Source organism: Puma concolor, chromosome A2 (assembly GCF_028749965.1).
Source record: "Puma concolor isolate L17-30 chromosome A2, mPumCon1.1.hap2, whole genome shotgun sequence".
Taxonomy (NCBI): Eukaryota; Metazoa; Chordata; class Mammalia; order Carnivora; family Felidae; genus Puma; species Puma concolor.
Genome location: NC_141668.1, coordinates 13,505,444 through 13,522,697, shown reverse-complemented (window position 1 = coordinate 13,522,697; position 17,254 = coordinate 13,505,444). Strand labels below are relative to the sequence as shown.

At 39.0% G+C, this 17,254-nt stretch overlaps 2 protein-coding genes across 3 annotated transcripts in view; both read left to right on the top strand.

Annotated features, from left to right (window-relative positions):
* The window catches only part of LOC112866450 (trypsin-4-like), a 92,283-nt gene that overhangs the window by 33,940 nt on the left and 41,089 nt on the right, over positions 1–17,254 (top strand). Inside the window, exon 5 of one of the 2 annotated variants that reach the window (XR_015244429.1) lies at positions 14,968–15,044. Coding sequence is in view for 1 of the 2 variants with exons in the window: in XM_086688357.1 (XP_086544483.1) it covers positions 14,968–15,027 (60 nt within the window). In the remaining variant the exon portion in view is untranslated. Of the gene's footprint in view, positions 1–14,967; positions 15,343–17,254 lie in introns of those variants that run through there. The other variant, XM_086688357.1, reaches the window with a different exon arrangement.
* On the top strand, positions 9,215–10,174 carry LOC112866915 (olfactory receptor 9A1-like). Its single transcript, XM_025929876.2, has one exon. The coding sequence runs from the start codon at positions 9,230–9,232 to the stop codon at positions 10,172–10,174; it is 945 nt and encodes a 314-aa protein (XP_025785661.1). The 5' UTR covers positions 9,215–9,229.

Sequence of the window (17,254 nt, the reverse complement as noted above, 5' to 3'; positions counted from 1 at the left end):
ATACCATGTGATTTCACTCGTATGTGGAATTTAAGAAACAAAACAAATGTAAAAGAAAAAAAGAGACAAACAGAAAAGTATTGTCCTAAATAGGGAACAAACTGGTGGTTACCAGAGGGCAGGTGGCTAGGGGGATGGGTGAAATAGATAAAGGGGAATAAGAGGATGCTTATCATGATGAGCACTGAAAAATATGTAGAATTATTGAATAATTATATTGTATACCTGAAACCAGTGTAACACTGTGTGTTAATTATACTTGAATAAAAAATAATTGAAAAAAGTCTTGTATATATTCTAATAGTTTTAATTTTTGGAGTTAGACATTTATATTTTTTAAACAAATGATTGTTAATTTTGGGACAGGCAAAAAGGTTAGTGATAACCTGCATTCTCTACAAATCATGAGCCTTAGGCAAGGATTAGCCTCTAAAGACTTATTTAGGAGGCTATAATCTGAGTAGAGCAAAAGTACAAGAAATTAGACAGAAAAGGATGGGAAACAATGCAGTGTGATAAATAGCATGCTGACTACTGTTTTGTGATGGGTCTTGGCTGTGCAGCATAATTGTGGTCAGGTTTTCTGGAGACATTGTGCTCTGAAGAGTCCTTTGAAGTGAGATAGGGATAGGGAATTTGCTTGTCTCTTTCAAGTAGGGATTCTGGGAGTGGGGCTTGTTTGCCTAAGGAGGTGGTAGTTAGGACTGAACAAAAGATGGAAGAAACAAGTGAGGTTAAGAAATAATAGAGATCTAATGTTTTATTCCTATATAGATAATCGGTTGTTACAGTACAGTTTATTGAAAAATCAGGCCTTTCCACATTGATTTGAAATGTCATACTGTCTTATAAGGAGTGCTTTTATTTCATGGGTCTGTTTCTGAGCTCTCTATTTTATTTATATGCTTATAGTACAGACCCCATACAGATTTATAATAAATATTACTATTAGTAGGCCTTATCCAATCTCCTTTTTCATTAGAACTAATTTGGCTATTCTTGACTATCTCCAAACTCTTACATATGAGTTTAAAATAATTTTGCATTTGTGTGTAGAGTGTGTGTGTGTGTGTGTGTGTGTGTGTGTGTGTGTGTGTCTATGTTATGAACAAATATCCTGAGGATTTTAATTGACATTTCATTGACACTCCCAAATCATTTAATGAGGCCAGCATTACATTAATATAAAAACCATACAGAGCAACAAAAGTTTACAACATTATCTCTTATGAATGCAGGCACTGAAACCTCAACGCCATTTTAGCAAATCCCATCCAGCTACACATAAAAAGAATAACATTATCACAAACAAGTAGATTTCATTCCAAGATATATGATTGTTTCAGGATTCAACAATTAATCAGTATAATTAATCATATAAATAGATTAAAAAAGAAAAAATATGATCATATTAGTATAGAAAGAGCCTTTGACAAATTCAACAACCATTCATTATAAAACTTTCAATATGGGGTACTAAAAAACCCTACTGCTAACATCTTCTATAGTGGGGAGAGACTGAATGCCTTCTCCCCTGCTAAGGTTGGGAACAAGGCAAGGATGTCCTCTCACTACTCCTATTTAATATTGTACTGGAAGTCCTAGCTAGTGTGGTTACGTGAGATAACAAAATAAAGGGCATATGGAATGTAAAAAAAGAAAAATTTGTCTTTATTCACAGATGACATGATTGTCTATGTAGAAATCCCCTAAGAATCTACCAAAAAACGTCTTGCAAGTAATAAGTTATTTTAGCAAAGTCTCAGGATACAAAGTCATTATGCGAAAGTCAATTGTTTTCCTACGTATTAACAACAATTATAATTGAAATATAAGAAGTAATACATTTTTTTGATAGCAACAAAGAAGCGAAGTTCTTAGATATAAATCTAATAAAATATGTTCAGAATCTGTAGTGGAAAACTATGAATCACCAATGAAAGCTCCAAGTAAATGCAAAAGTATACAATGAGTATGGATTGGAAGACTCAATATTGTTATGATGTTAATTCTTTCCAATTTCATTCTATAGGTTCATTGCAATCCCAAATAAATTCTAGCAGGCTTTTATGTAGATATTGACAAAATGATTACACAATTTATAAGGAAATGCAAAGGAGTAGAATAGCCAAAGCAATTGTAAAAATTAAGAGGACTCATATTATCTGATTTCAAGGTTTTTCATGGAGTTATATTGATCAACATAGTATAGTATTGGAAAGACAATAGACAGATTAATGGAAGATAATAGAGAGCCCAGAAATAGACCTAAGCAAATACAACTTATTTTTGACAAAGTTTCAAAGGAAATTCAATAAAGAAATGTTAATCTTTTCCAAAAATACTGCTGGAAAAATTGGCTGTCTCTATGCGGTAAAATGAGCCTCAACACATACCTTGCACTTTACATAAAAATTATCTAAAATTACCTAAATGTAAATGCAAAACTATGAAACTTCTAGGAGAAAATCTGCATGACCTTGGGTTTGGTGGTGAGTTTTTAGATACAACACCTAAAGCATCATCCATGAAAGAAGAAAATGAAAAATTGAAGTTTATCAAGTTGAAACGTTTTACTGTGCTAAAGTCACTGTGAATAGAATGAAAAGATTAGGCACAGACTGGTGCAAGTATTTGAAAACTCACAGATATGATAATTGATATGTGTATCCAGAATACATACATAAAAAATAAAACTTAGTTTTTTAATATCTGCTTTTGAGCTCCCTCAGGCTGTTGGAAGAATTTATCTCCTTTTTAAAAAGTTTATTTATTTATTTTTGAGAGAGAGAAAGAGAGAGAGAATGTGAATGGGTGGGGGGCAGAGAAAGAGGGAGAGAGAGAATCCCAAGTAGGCTCCATGCTGTCGGCACAGAGCCTGACATGGGGCTCTATCTCTTGAACCATGAGATCATGACCTGAACTTAAATCAAGGGATACTTAACCAACTGAGACACCCAGGTGCCCCCCAAAATAAAACATTTAAAACTTAACACTAAGAAACAAACAGCCCCCAAAATGGGGAAATGATCTGAACACATGCATGCCAGAGAAGATATAAGGATGGCAACTTAGAGTATGAAAAGATGTTTAACATCATTTGTGATAGGTGAATGCAAATTAAAACAACAATGAGATACCACTATATACCTACTAGAATAGCTAAAAATTAAAAAAAAAACCCTGACATTTCCACATGTTAGAGAGGATATATAAAAAATCAGAAATGCTCATTCATTGCTGCTTGAAATGCAGAATGTCACAACCACTTTGGAAGGCAGTTTGGCAACATCTTATAAAGTTAAAGATAGACTTAGCATACAACCCAGAAATTGTGCCTCCAAAATGAATGGAAAATTTACTTCCACACAAAACCTTGTGCACAAATGTTTATAGAAACTTTAGTCATAATTGGAAATGACCACAGTGTTTCTCAGTAGGTGAATAGATGAACAAACTATGATCCATCCATACAATGTGAATACTATTCAGCAATAAAAAGCAATTAGTTCAGATGAAATAATAACTCACATAATAACATGAAAAAAATCTTAAATGCATTTTACCAAAGGAAAGAATCCAGAACAAAAGGCTACATGTTGTATGATTCAATTCTAATGACATTATGCAAAAAGGAAAAACTACAAGGGATGGAAAATAGATAAGTGGATACATATCTCTTTAGGAGAAGTAAGGGGACAGTGACTAGGGAAATGCAGGGAATTCGGGAGCAATGGAATGAATCTGTTTGGCACTATAGTGGTGGATACATTATTTTGTCAAACTCATAGGAGTTGACAGTATATAAAGTGAACTATAATGTATACAAATTGAAAAAAAATCAACCAGGAGTTTGGGGGATCCCAGGACGGAATGCAGACAAAAGAAATTACTGTGATATGAATGTGTGATATGAGCTTACTGAAGAGGTTGGTGTAAAAGGACCAAGGAAACTTTGGATATCAGCATAGTTCTAAGCAAGTCCTATGTAACTTTGGAAAACAGTATTTTGACTAAAAACTCCAGGGCTAAAGACCAAAAGAACTGTGTATAATCACTGTACTCTAACTGGCAATGCTGCTTCTGTAAAATAAATTTTCAACATGAATTAATCATAATTCAGAGGCATTTACAAATATGAAACAACACTGGAAATTAGAAAACTTAAACAACCCTCAGAATAGAAATGCACAAGAAAACAGATTGTGAAGAACTATTAAGTAAATTCAAGAAGTTGAAAAAAGTCAAAATCATCTCAACCAAAGATTGAATTACAGGGTACTCAAGGAGGACTATATTTTGTGAAAATAAGTGATATTGGGAAGAGGAAGCAAAGGACAACAATGACAACAAAAACCTAAAATAAAATAAAAAGCTAGAAATTATCAGAGAAAATGTGATCAATTAAAACAAATTAAAAAGACAAAGTAATCAAACGAACCTTAAGAGGATCTTTGATTTTAAAAAAAAGGTATAAATATATTGGGGGAAATTTTGGAAAATTTCAATATGGACTATACATTTTATATTACTGAATTAAGGTTAGTTTTCTCATATGTGATAATGGGATTCTTGTTACGTAGGAGAATGTCCTTATTCAACATAAAGTTTTTGCTCTGCACTGTGAGCATAGTAGGTACCATCGCTAACCAGGATGCAGGTGAAGCATATGGGAAGCATCGTGATCCACAAGACGAAACCCCAGCAAGCCATTTTAGGCTACTCTTGCAGAAGAGTAGTGAATAGATGACATAAGTAGTCTCTGTGCTGTGCTCACCGTCAATCAGTCAGATAAGGAATTGAAAAATCAACTCTGCTCTTTGGGTTTTAAAAGAGACACTGTGAAACGAATCCAAGGATTCCATCTAGCAAGCTGCTAGATGCCTCACTGCAAACCCCATCCCAGAGTTGCTCACATTATATTACATACACCCATGGTCCCTGTTAAATCAAGAGAAAGTGTAAGGACACCAAAGAATCTATGGCTCAATCTTTCCAGGACAGATTTTTTTCCCAATTTTCAAGACACCCTTTCTTCCAATCCTAATGAGGTTATGGAAACTGAAAGATTTGGTATAGCCTATTCAAGTCAAGAGTTCTTTTATTTTTTTAAAATTTATTTAAATTCAAGTTAGTTAACATAAGGTGTAGTATTAGTTTCAGGGTAGAACCCAGTGACTCATCACTTATTTATAACACCTGGCTCATTCCAACAAGTGCCCTCCTTAATACCCATTGCCCATCTAGCCCATCCTCCCACCCAACACCCCACCAGCAACCCTCTAGTTGTTCTCTGTATCTAAGAGTCTCTTATGGTTTGCCTCCCTCTCTGTTTTTATCATATTTTTTCTTCCCTATGTTCATCTGTTGTATTTCATAAATTCCATATATGAGTGAAATCATATGATATTTGTCTTTCTCTGACTGACTTAGTGGAGGAAGAGATTGTTGTAGACGTTGGAGAAGGTAAAAATGAATTTGTTCTTAAAAGATTGTACCCACATTGTACTACTACCTTTTGTAGCTATTACCACTATCTTTTGGGCAGTTGAAATGTGTTTAGTCTGCATTGAGATGTGCTGTAAGTGTTAAAATATATTGAGTGGCTTAAATGAACAACTCAGGAAACAACAGATGTTGGCCAGGATGCGGAGAAAGAGGAACCCTTTTGCACTGTTGGTGGGAATGCAAATTGGTGCAGCCGCTCTGGAAAGCAGTGTGGAGGTTCCTCAGAAAATTAAAAATAGACCTACCCTATGACCCAGCAATAGCACTGCTAGGAATTTATCCAAGGGACACAGGAGTACTGATGCATAGGGGCACTTGTACCCCAATGTTCATAGCAGCACTCTCAACAATAGCCAAATTATGGAAAGTCCCTTGCATTTTCTGAGTAGCCAAGGAAATATCTGTTTCACAGGCAGGGTGCTGCTTGTCTCACTTTGCCAAGGGCTGTCCCAGTTTTATTTTTTTATTAAAAAAATTTTTTTAACATTTATTCATCTTTGAGAGAGAGAGAGACAGAGCATGAGTGGAGAAGGGGCAGAGGGAGGGAGACACAAAATCTGAAGCAGGCTTCAGGCTTCTGAGCTGTCAGCACAGAGCCTGACATGGGGCTTGAACCCATGAGCTGCAAGATCGTAACCGAAGCCGAAGTCAGACGCTCAACCTACTGAGCCACCCAGGCACCCCAGGGCTGTCCCAGTTTTAAAATGGCAAGTGCCACATCCTGGGAGCTCCCCGTGTCGGCTGGCTACCCAGGCTACCCAGTTCGCTCTATGGACCTTCCATAACCCCCCCCCCCCCCCCCCCCCCGCCAATAGCTGGAAGAGACAAGACTTTATTGTCATTAAGAAGAATTGAACTGGGAAAGTTCCAGATTTTAGGACCACAGGTATAAAATGTATGGCTTAAAACAAATGACCTTGCAAGTGCCGCAAACACTGATTTCACAGTTAAAAATAAACTTCAGCGAGTAGATGAATTTACAAGTATGGAATCTGTGAATGAGGAGGAATGACTATCATTCTCTTATTGATGGGTATTTATTTTGTGTCAGTTGTTATAATGAATTAAACCGCTGTGAACATTTTTTTTAATTTTTATTAAAAAATTTTTTTTACACATTTATTTATTTTTGATAAAGACAGAGCACAAGTGGGGGAGGGGCAGAGAGAGAAGGAGACACAAAATCTGAAGCAGGCTCCAGGCTCTGAGCTGTCGGCACAGAGCTATTTGTTGGCCACTTGGTTTTTGGCAAGTGTCTTGGAATCATTTGCGGTGTTTTCTGCTTACGGGTCGCTCAGCCTCTCGCGGGACTAATTGGAATGAGGTAGTGGCACAAAACAGAGCAGGGGTTGGCTGTTTAGGGCTCAGACTATCTGATGATTACCAGGACTTGAGGTCTGGGTACAAGGCAGCCTGGGTGTTAAGAAACTCCTGACTAGGAGATTCCAAGTTCGTAATGACCTACATCATTACGCAAAACTTGCCCATGTTCTAAAAACTTGATTATCCTCAGGAGGGAAGGGTGAAAGTTTTTCTGGCTTTTCCTTGACTGCATCCCCAGGGTTTCTCTGAACTTGACAAATGTAGTTTCTTAGAGAATAACTCCCCTTGGGGACAGACAGTAGAAGGAAAGAAGGAGAGAGAGAGAGAGACAGAGGAGACAATAGGGCTTCCACAGCACTGTTATCACTGGACTTTTCCTTAAGTGCTCATATGAAGACAGTTTTCTCTTGCACTGAGAGTGAGGACAGCAGCAGCTTTCCCTGGGCCACAGAGCATGCTCTGCCCTAGTCAGGCAGGAGGTAGCCTGGGCTGATCCCTGGAGAGCTGTAGGATTTTCCAGGTCAGTCTCTTTCTCTAGAGGTGAGTGTCTGCTCGGGGCTCCCCTCTGCGAAGGAGAGTAAGAGAGGATCAGCATGGGAAGTTCTGGGCTTCATTGCTGTCTAAAATGAGGACACCTTCCCTGGAGCATGAACAGTAGGCTAGGGGAGCCGCATAATGGAGGAGCTCAAATCAAGTCCTCCCTCCACAGCAGAGAGCATATTCAGCTCTTTTCGGTACTTGTGATAGACACATCTCTCTGCTATGACCTAAGAATCTGCTCTCTCACTTGTCCTTATTTCTTGTTTTTGTAATCTGGCCATTGTGTAGGGGATCTCCAGGGAGAGGACCACAGCTTGACCAGACAATGCCTTAGTAAAGAGTGAAGAGAGACTATTTTATAAGAAGAGGAAAAGCAGATCAGGGTGGATAGTTTTTGCTCATTCACTGACATATTTGAACAAATGTTTTGAATAAATATTAAAAGAGCACATACTTACCCTGTGTCAGACTCTGTTCTTGGCACTGGAGATGTGAGAGTGAACAAGAAAGACAAAAGTGCTTCAATATCAGCTATTGATGAGAGCCAGTAAGAAGAAAATCCCACCAAATAAGAGGGTAAAATGTGAGGCACTTTTGCTGTTTTAGAGAGGATGATTGGAGAGGGCCCATGGGTTGGAGACATTTGAGCAATGACATGCATGTGTGAGGGAAGGAGCCCAGATTTACTGACCAGATCAGTGTGAGCCTTTTGGGTGTTTTCTGACACTTTTCCATATTTGTAGGTCTCTGGAGAAAACAGGAAGACACAGCAGATAGTCTCTGGGGACTTCTCCAAGGTTCTCTATAGGATGCAGACCATGGCTGGTTGGAAATAGACACAGACTGCCTTTTGGGAGGTCTTATCTCCTTGCTGAAACTAGAGATTTGAGACATGGGGAAGGCAGAGGGTGTTGCTTGTTTTCTTGTCCCCTGGTGCCAGGGTGGAGATTATACAGGACAGATGGGAGTTGGGGATAAAAGTCCCAGTCCCCTCTTTACTCCTCTGGACCCCTACTCCCTGGTGTCCTCTGGTGTCAGAAGGAACAATCTCAGAGCTACAAGTTTCCAACTGGAAGCTAATGAGGTTCTTCCTACCAGGAAGAACAGTCGCCGAAATGAGAGACAGAGATGGCATTCATGATAAGAATAAGGAGGAAAAAAGTGGATAATCCACTTCAGAGAGTCAGCTCCCCAGAAGTCAGGGAAAGATTCCGTGCTTTGTTTCAAAATAGCTGTTATCTTATGACAGTTTTCTGGGTAGACCCACCACCCTGTCGGCTGGCTCTACTGATGGGCTCAAATGATGATACAGGTAGCCGAAGCAAGAACTGTAAGTGAACAGAAGTTAAATGGAGCCCACATTCAGAGGAGATGAAGGAAATATGTAAACGTATCTGGGTGGGATTGGTAAGATTTTGTAGGACATGAACGTAAGAGGCAGAGAAGAAATCGTAGGGCATTTAGGGTGGAAGCATTGGTGGCATAAATGAACACATTGTGGTCAGAAACTGGACAGGGTGGCAGGTCAGAGCAGAGATGGAGGCAGGATGATGATGAATTGAAAGACAAGAGTGCCTACAGGGGTGGGTGGGCTTTCAAGCCTAGGCTGTGGTGTTAGTGACTATTGCTCATCTTCTTGCATATATATGTTTATTTTCGTATGTATTTTCTTCATAAAACATTCAACATCAACCTTGTACAGCAAATAGTGGAAGATGAACCCACTTGGTCATGATGCAGCCTAAGAGCAGAGATGATATTTCCTCCACCTGGGAATAGTTTTAGTCCTGTGAAATTAGAAGGCTGTGAACTCTCCTTTGTTCCCTAGATTCCATAAAGAACAAGAGCACAGGACTAAATGTTGAAGAATTATTCTAGCGCCACTGAATTTTATCTACTTGGCTTCCATGGCTCCAAAGAACTACACGATATTCTTTTTGCCACTTTCTTCTTTCTCTACTCAGTGACAGTCATGGGGAACATGGTCATCATTGTGATTGTCTGTGTTGATAAACGTCTGCAGTCCCCCATGTATTTCTTCCTTGGCCACCTCTCAGTCCTAGAGATCCTGATCACATCGGTTGCTGTCCCCTTAATGCTCTGGGGGCTGCTGCTTCCAGGGATGCAGGCAATGTCTTTGACAGCCTGTAGTGCACAATTATATTTGTACCTTTCTTTGGGTACGTCGGAGTTAGTATTAATTGGAGCAATGGCTGTGGACCGTTATGTGGCTGTCTGTAACCCTTTGAGGTACAACATCATTATGGACAGCCACACCTGCATCTGGGTGGTCATTGTGTCATGGGTGTTTGGGTTCCTATTTCAAATCTGGCCAGTCTATGCCACATTTCAGCTTACCTTCTGCAAATCAAATGTGATAGACCATTTTTTATGTGACCGAGGGCAACTGCTCAAACTATCCTGTGATGATAGCCTTTTCACAGAGTTTATCCTTTTTTTAATGGCTGTATTCATTATTGTTGGTTCTATGATCCCTACAATCATCTCCTACACCTACATCATCTCTACCATCCTCAAGATCCCCTCAGCCTTGGGCCGGAGGAAAGCTTTCTCTACTTGTGCCTCTCACTTCACCTTTGTTGTGATTGGCTATGGTACCTGCTTGTTCCTCTATGTGAAACCCAAGCAAACGCAGGCAGCTGAGTACAACAGGGTAGCGTCACTGATGGTTTTAGTGGTGACCCCTTTCCTGAACCCATTCATCTTCACCCTCCGGAATGACAAATTCATAGAGGCCTTTCGAGATGTCATGAAACGCTGCTATCAACTCCTCAAGGATTAGCTGTGTCCTAAGGACAATAATGAACTCATCATCATGGACCTGAGTAATCTTAAAACACTAATTCAACCTGAAATGATCATTTTCATCATCAAATAGTTTGTGGTGCACAAAGGAATTCTAAAAATTTTTCATAGGAATTTTAAAACATGGCTGGTTCTCCAATTTATAATTAGATGATTCCTACATGGGAGATCACATTATTATTTTTTAACTGGATATATATGTTTATACACTCTTCTATACGTATGATACATCTTACAATATAAATTTAACAGGTGTAAATGTACAAAATATGGGGTTTTTTTAGAACTCTGAACTCTGACTGGGAAAAGCAAGGAAAAGCATAATTCACTCCATGGTCGCTGAGCTATGTGTTTGATTCTAGGTACTAGGGTCATTTTCCCATATTTTGTCCTGTGATTTGATGATATTTTCGCTGCCTAAAGACCTTCTGTTTCTTCTGTAAGTGACAAGTCCAGCCTCATGTACAACCTTTTCCTGAGGTTCCTGCTCCAACGTTGAACAGGGACAGTACCTCCCTGTGGTTCTCAACTGACAGTTGTGAGAGTGAACTCACTCCATAGTCCTGACACCTCCCAACCTCAGGGCTAAATGTGTATTAATTCAGGCACATCTACAATTGGTAGACTTTCTCAGAGTGAAGAGGGAGGGTTTTGGAAAGAAGTATTTTCTCATCTGTCATTGACTCTCATTATAACACCAGCCCCAAATGTGGGAGGGGAACTGGCTAGTTTTGGGAATTGAAGTGACAAGGGTGAGCTGATCTTGCTGTGTCCCTGGGCTGAAGCAGGTGTGCATGGAGGGCAGAAAAATGGCAGCTCCTGGTCACTTCTCCCCATAGTCCTCACATTGGTCAATCCTGACACAGGGCATTCCATCTCCCTTCTCTCTCAGCTACATTTCTAGGTTCCCTTCCTCCTCCCCCCCTCACAAGGACCAACTTTGCCAAGCTGTCTTCCAACTCTACAGTGAGTTTCCTCGTCCGCATCTCAATTCCTTTATTGTCCCATCCTGGCCTCTCTCCTTTCACACCACCATTGTCAATATTTCTGCCATTCTTATGTGGCTAAGCAGGGGTCAAAAGACTGTGCACATGAAACTTCCTTCCCAACATTATACATGTATGTTGTGAACTCACTGAAGGGACTGGGAAAAAAGAATGTGACATACATAACTGAAAAATAGTGTTTTGACTGGAATCTGTAAGACTAAGAGTGGAACTGAGCATGATCATAATAGTATTGTTAATAAAGTTGTTTCCCACTGAGAGTATGAGTTAACAATTCTGCAATTGCTATACCTGTATACTACAGGTGAACAAATAAAGATAACAACTGGTGGGAGCCAGGTCTGTCACTGTGGATGGGTATGTTACAGAGAAGCAAGAGGAGAAGGCTAGAATTAGCCATGTGGCACTGGATTCAAATTGGTGCATCAGTGTGCACACATATTAGAAGATTATATGTATGTAGGTGGGTTGATTAATATATGATATAAATAAATGATATGAAAAATGACTCTTCTTTTTCATAACTATTTTGGCTGTTCTCTTGTCATTCTCTTTCCATATAAATTTAGGAGTCAGTTTGTAGATATCTACAAAATGCTTGCTGGGCTATTGATTGGGACTGTGTTCAATCTATAGTTAGATTATTAAAACCCTGAGATCTAGGACTCCTTGCATTTGTATATGATTGTAAATTTTCTGCCTGACCATGGGGTTGAGTAGGGGTTCTTTGACGATAAGAGGTCAATCCCTGTTCTTTCCTCCCTCTCACGTACTTGTTCTCTATGGCTCTTTTCAAATGTAGGCAAATATTTGTCTTTCTTCTGTGACATTAGGCTTGCTCCTGAATCTTTCACTGGCACACACCAATGGCTTGACCTTTACATTTTATACCTTTATATTGTGTCAGTACCATTGTACAGAAGAGTCTCATAGGCTTTACAACTCCTCAGAGGCCATTTACGTGTATCAGGCCATCCTAGTCTATTAGAGTCCTCCTCCATTTTTCCTGCAACCTCCATCCCTCCAGTCCAACGAGCCAGTATTGTTTTTGAGCACTGTGCCTGATGTCATCTGTCCCTCTCAGGGGCACCACCAGTAGTCAGAAACTGTGTTCCTTATTATAGATTCTGAATCAGGGCCGCTGCCCCAACCCTGGAGATTTTCCTGTTCACATGCTGTATGTGAGCACTTGATTTTATACTGAAACATTCATATAGCATGGTATTAATAATTCTTAAGACTCCAAAGCAAGAGGGAACAGAAGCTTTATTCACAATCATAGCAGCATTCCTTACAATTGCCAAAAAGTGGAAGTGACCCAAAAGCCTCTCCACAGATGAGGAAACAGATGAATGTGTAAACAAAAGGTGGTATATGCGTACAATGGAATTTTATTCGGACTTAAAAAACAACGAAATTCTGATACATGCTGTCATATAGATGACCCTTGAAAATATTGCTAAATGAAAGAAAGTGAATATAAAAGGGAAAATGTTGTATGTTTCCGTTTATGTGAGGTACCTAGAATAGTCCAGTTCCTAGAGACAGAAAGTAGAATAGTGAGCAGCAGGGGTTGGGGAAGGGGGAAATGGGAGTTACTAATTAATGGCGGGCAAGAGTCAGCTTAGGATGGTAAAGCGTTCAGGAGATGGAGGGTGGTGATGGTCGCACAACAATGTGAATGGGCTTAATGCTACTGAATTGTACACTTAAGATGGTTAAAAATGGCAAAACTGTGTTATATATTTTTTACCACAATAAAAAAGAAAAAAAATATTAAATAATTCTAAATGATTTTTTATGATGAATCATCAGAGCTTTGATCCCCTCTTTGTTTTTTTTTTCCAATTTTTTATTTTTTATTTTTTTTATTTTTATTTTTTTCAATATATGAAGTTTATTGTCAAATTGGTTTCCATACAACACCCAGTGCTCATCCCAAAAGGTGAATACCCATCAATACCCTCAATACCCATCACCCACCCTCCCCTCCCTCCCACCCCCACCCCCCCATCAACCCTCAGTTTGTTCTCAGTTTTTAAGAGTCTCTTATGCTTTGGCTCTCTCCCACTCTAACCTCTTTTTTTTTTCTTCCCCTCCCCCATGGGTTTCTGTTAAGTTTCTCAGGATCCACATAAGAGTGAAACCATATGGTATCTGTCTTTCTCTGTATGGCTTATTTCACTTAGCATAACACTCTCCAGTTCCGTCCACGTTGCTACAAAGGGCCATATTTCATTCTTTCTCATTGCCACGTAGTACTCCATTGTGTATATAAACCACAATTTCTTTATCCATTCATCAGTTGATGGACATTTGGGCTCTTTCCATAATTTGGCTATTGTTGAGAGTGCTGCTATAAACATTGGGCTACAAGTGCCCCTATGCATCAGTACTCCTGTATCCCTTGGGTAAATTCCTAGCAGTGCTATTGCTGGGTCCTAGGGTAGGTCTATTTTTAATTTTCTGAGGAACCTCCACACTGTTTTCCAGAGTGGCTGCACCAATTTGCATTCCCACCAAGAGTGCAAGAGGGTTCCTGTTTCTCCACATCCTCTCCAGCATCTATAGTCTCTTGATTTGTTCATTTTGGCCACTCTGACTGGCGTGAGGTGATATCTGAGTGTGGTTTTGATTTGTATTTCCCTGATGAGGAGTGACGTTGAGCATCTTTTCATGTGCCTGTTGGCCATCTGGATGTCTTCTTCAGAGAAGTGTCTATTCATGTTTTCTGCCCATTTCTTCACTGGATTATTTGTTTTTTGGGTGTGGAGTTTGGTGAGCTCCTTATAGATTTTGATACTAGCCCTTTGTCTGATATGTCATTTGCAAATATCTTTTCCCATTCCGTTGGTTGCCTTTTAGTTTTGTTGGTTGTTTCCTTTGCTGTGCAGAAGCTTTTTATCTTCATAAGGTCCCAGTAGTTCATTTTTGCTTTTAATTCCCTTGCCTTTGGGGATGTGTCAAGTAAGAAATTGCTACGGCTGAGGTCAGAGAGGTCTTTTCCTGCTTTCTCCTCTAGGGTTTCGATAGTTTCCTGTCTCACATTCAGGTCCTTTATCCATTTTGAGTTTATTTTTGTGAATGGTGTGAGAAAGCGGTCTAGTTTCAGTCTTCTGCATGTTGCTGTCCAGTTCTCTCAGCACCATTTGTTAAAGAGACTGTCTTTTTTCCATTGGATATTCTTTCCTGCTTTGTCAAAGATGAGTTGGCCATACGTTTGTGGGTCTAGTTCTGGGGTTTCTATTCTATCCCATTGGTCTATGTGTCTGTTTTTGTGCCAATACCCTTTGATCCCCTCTTTGATTCTCTTCACACTCTTCAGAGGTGACTGTGTTCAACTGTTTCTACTGGGATATATAAATAATATACCGACATTTTGTGATTTATCAAGTTGTTGTTTTTTTTTTTAATTTTTTTTTTCAACGTTTATTTATTTTTGGGACAGAGAGAGACAGAGCATGAACGGGCGAGGGGCAGAGAGAGAGGGAGACACAGAATCGGAAACAGGCTCCAGGCTCTGAGCCATCAGCCCAGAGCCCGACGCGGGGCTCGAACTCACGGACCGCGAGATCGTGACCTGGCTGAAGTCGGACGCTTAACCGACTGCGCCACCCAGGCGCCCCTCAAGTTGTTTTTTCTTTAGTTAATCACCTTATTTTTAAATTTTGATCAAATATTCATCCTGTTTTTTCTTCTTGTTTACCCTTACAGATACCATAAACCTAACAATAAATTATTCCTTGTGCTTTGTGCTCCATAGGTCTTCCTACTTGGTGTGCTTCTAAGTTTTGATGGGACAGATTTTCCAGCATCCCTCTAACATAGAACTCATAAAAGGTAAGCTATTTTGGATGTTTTTATTCCAGCTTCATACTTCATTGTCACTTTGGTCAGATGAAAACACCCACACACCAGCCACTGGGGATGCCTTGGCTGCAGATCCCCCAGCATCTAATGTACCTCACCCTGGTGCCCAGACCCAAAGGCAGCTTGGATGAGCTTTGGGCACAGGCTATTGAACATGCCCAGAAACTCACCCAGAATCTGTAGGCCAAAGAGAGACCACAAATGTGAGCATTAGCTCTTTCCTTTGGGAAAGCTAAAGGGAGGTTTTCAGCACCTGGCCTGGTGCATTACATGATCTAGAAGACAAACAAGCTGAAGAATTCACCAAGAGAGGGCTCAAGAAACAAGTGTATCCATACAAGTCCTAAGAAAGCCTCTGAATCACTAGAATCACTCAGAATCAGTAGCCTAGCCTGGCTGATAGTAGGTCTTTTTCTTCTGAAGCCAGTCACTAATTTAATCTGATCCATTAATGAGAAATGAAATATTATTCAACCATAAAAAAGAAGAAAATCCTGTCATTTGCTAACAACATGAATAGCAAAATAGTAACATGGATAAATCTTGAGGGCATTATGCCAAGGGAAATAGATCAGACAGAGGAAGACAAATATTGTATATTTTCCCTTATATGTGGAATCTAAAAAAGCCAAACTCGTAGGAATAGAGAGTAGACTGGTGGTTACTAGGGGCTGGGGAATGAGGGAAATTTGGAGATGTTGCTTGTAACTCTTATAAGTTATAACTCCCAGTTTTAAGATAGGTAAGTTTGTGGATCTAATGTATAGCATGGTGACTACAGAACTATGCTACATTGTATACTTGAAAGTTACTAATAGAATAGATATTAAATGTCCTCACCATGAAATAAAAAGTAATTTTGTGAGGGGACAGATGTGCTAACTAAATTTATTATGGTAATCAGTTCACAGCATATATGTATATCAAATTATTCATATTTGCATAATTACATGAGGAAAAGTCTGGAAGTCAAGGTAGGTAACTGATTACCAACTGGGCTATTAGGAGTAGGAGTGAAAGAAGTATTTCTTATTGAATAACCTTTTATATTGTTTTGGTGTGTGTTTCATGAGAATGTATTACCAATGAAATTCTATATTATCAATTTAAAAATAAAAGCATAAGAGACTCTTAAAAACTGAGAACAAACCTTTTGGGATGAGCACTGGGTGTTGTATGGAAACCAATTTGACAATAAATTTCATATATTGAAAAAAAAAATAAAAGAAGTAAAATTATTGTGTGTTTTTCCAATGTCTTTGAGTCATACTAATTAAACTCTAGCTTTCAATTGCCAGGAAGGTTTGATTGTTTATGAGGATATCTCATTATTTTTAACAAATGAGTATTTACTTAAGTCCATATACTCTGTAAAGTTTCTGTTTAGCTGAAGGTAGAAAATGGGAGAACAGTAGGGGAGAAGGGATGGAGTTTCACATTTTTCTACTTGGGCCTTTGGTTACTTTGTCATGACATTCAGGGGTTCTTCAGATATTGAGCACACGTATCCGATATTATCTTACATGCACATTGGAAATACCTTTTATCAGTCTAGCTTTTGTATTCGTTAAAAAAAATTCAATTCCAGCATGGCTAACGTGCAGCGTTATGTTTCAGGTGTACAATATAGCGATTCAACAGTTCTATGCATTGCTCAGTGCTCATGAAGGTTAAGTGTGCTCTCAATCCCCATCCCCTATTTCACCCATCCCTCTACCCACCTCCCCTTAGGTAGCCATGTTTGTCCCCTATAGTTAATAGTGTATTTGTTGGTTTGTCTAATTTTTTCTTCGTTTGTTTGTTTTATTTCTTACATTCCATATATGAGTGAAATCATACGGTAATTGTCTTTCTCTAACTTATTTCACTTAGTATAATACATTTTAGACTTTAGATCCATCCATACTGTTGCAAATGGCAACATTTCATTCTTATGGCTGAGTAATATTTCATTATATGTATTGAATATATATATACACACATTATATATACACACGTATACATACACACACACACACATATATATCCATTTGCTTATCGATGGACATTTGGGTTGTTTATGTAGTTTGGGTATTTCAGTAATGCTATAATAAACATAGGGGTGCATATATCTTTTTGAATTAGTGTTTTGTATTCTTTGGGTAAATACCTAGTAGTGGAATTACTGGGTTATATGGCAA

Coding starts and splice junctions, on each gene's coding strand:
- LOC112866915 (XM_025929876.2), top strand. CDS start 9,230: ATGTTGAAGAATTATTCTAGCGCCACTGAATTTTATCTACTTGGCTTC.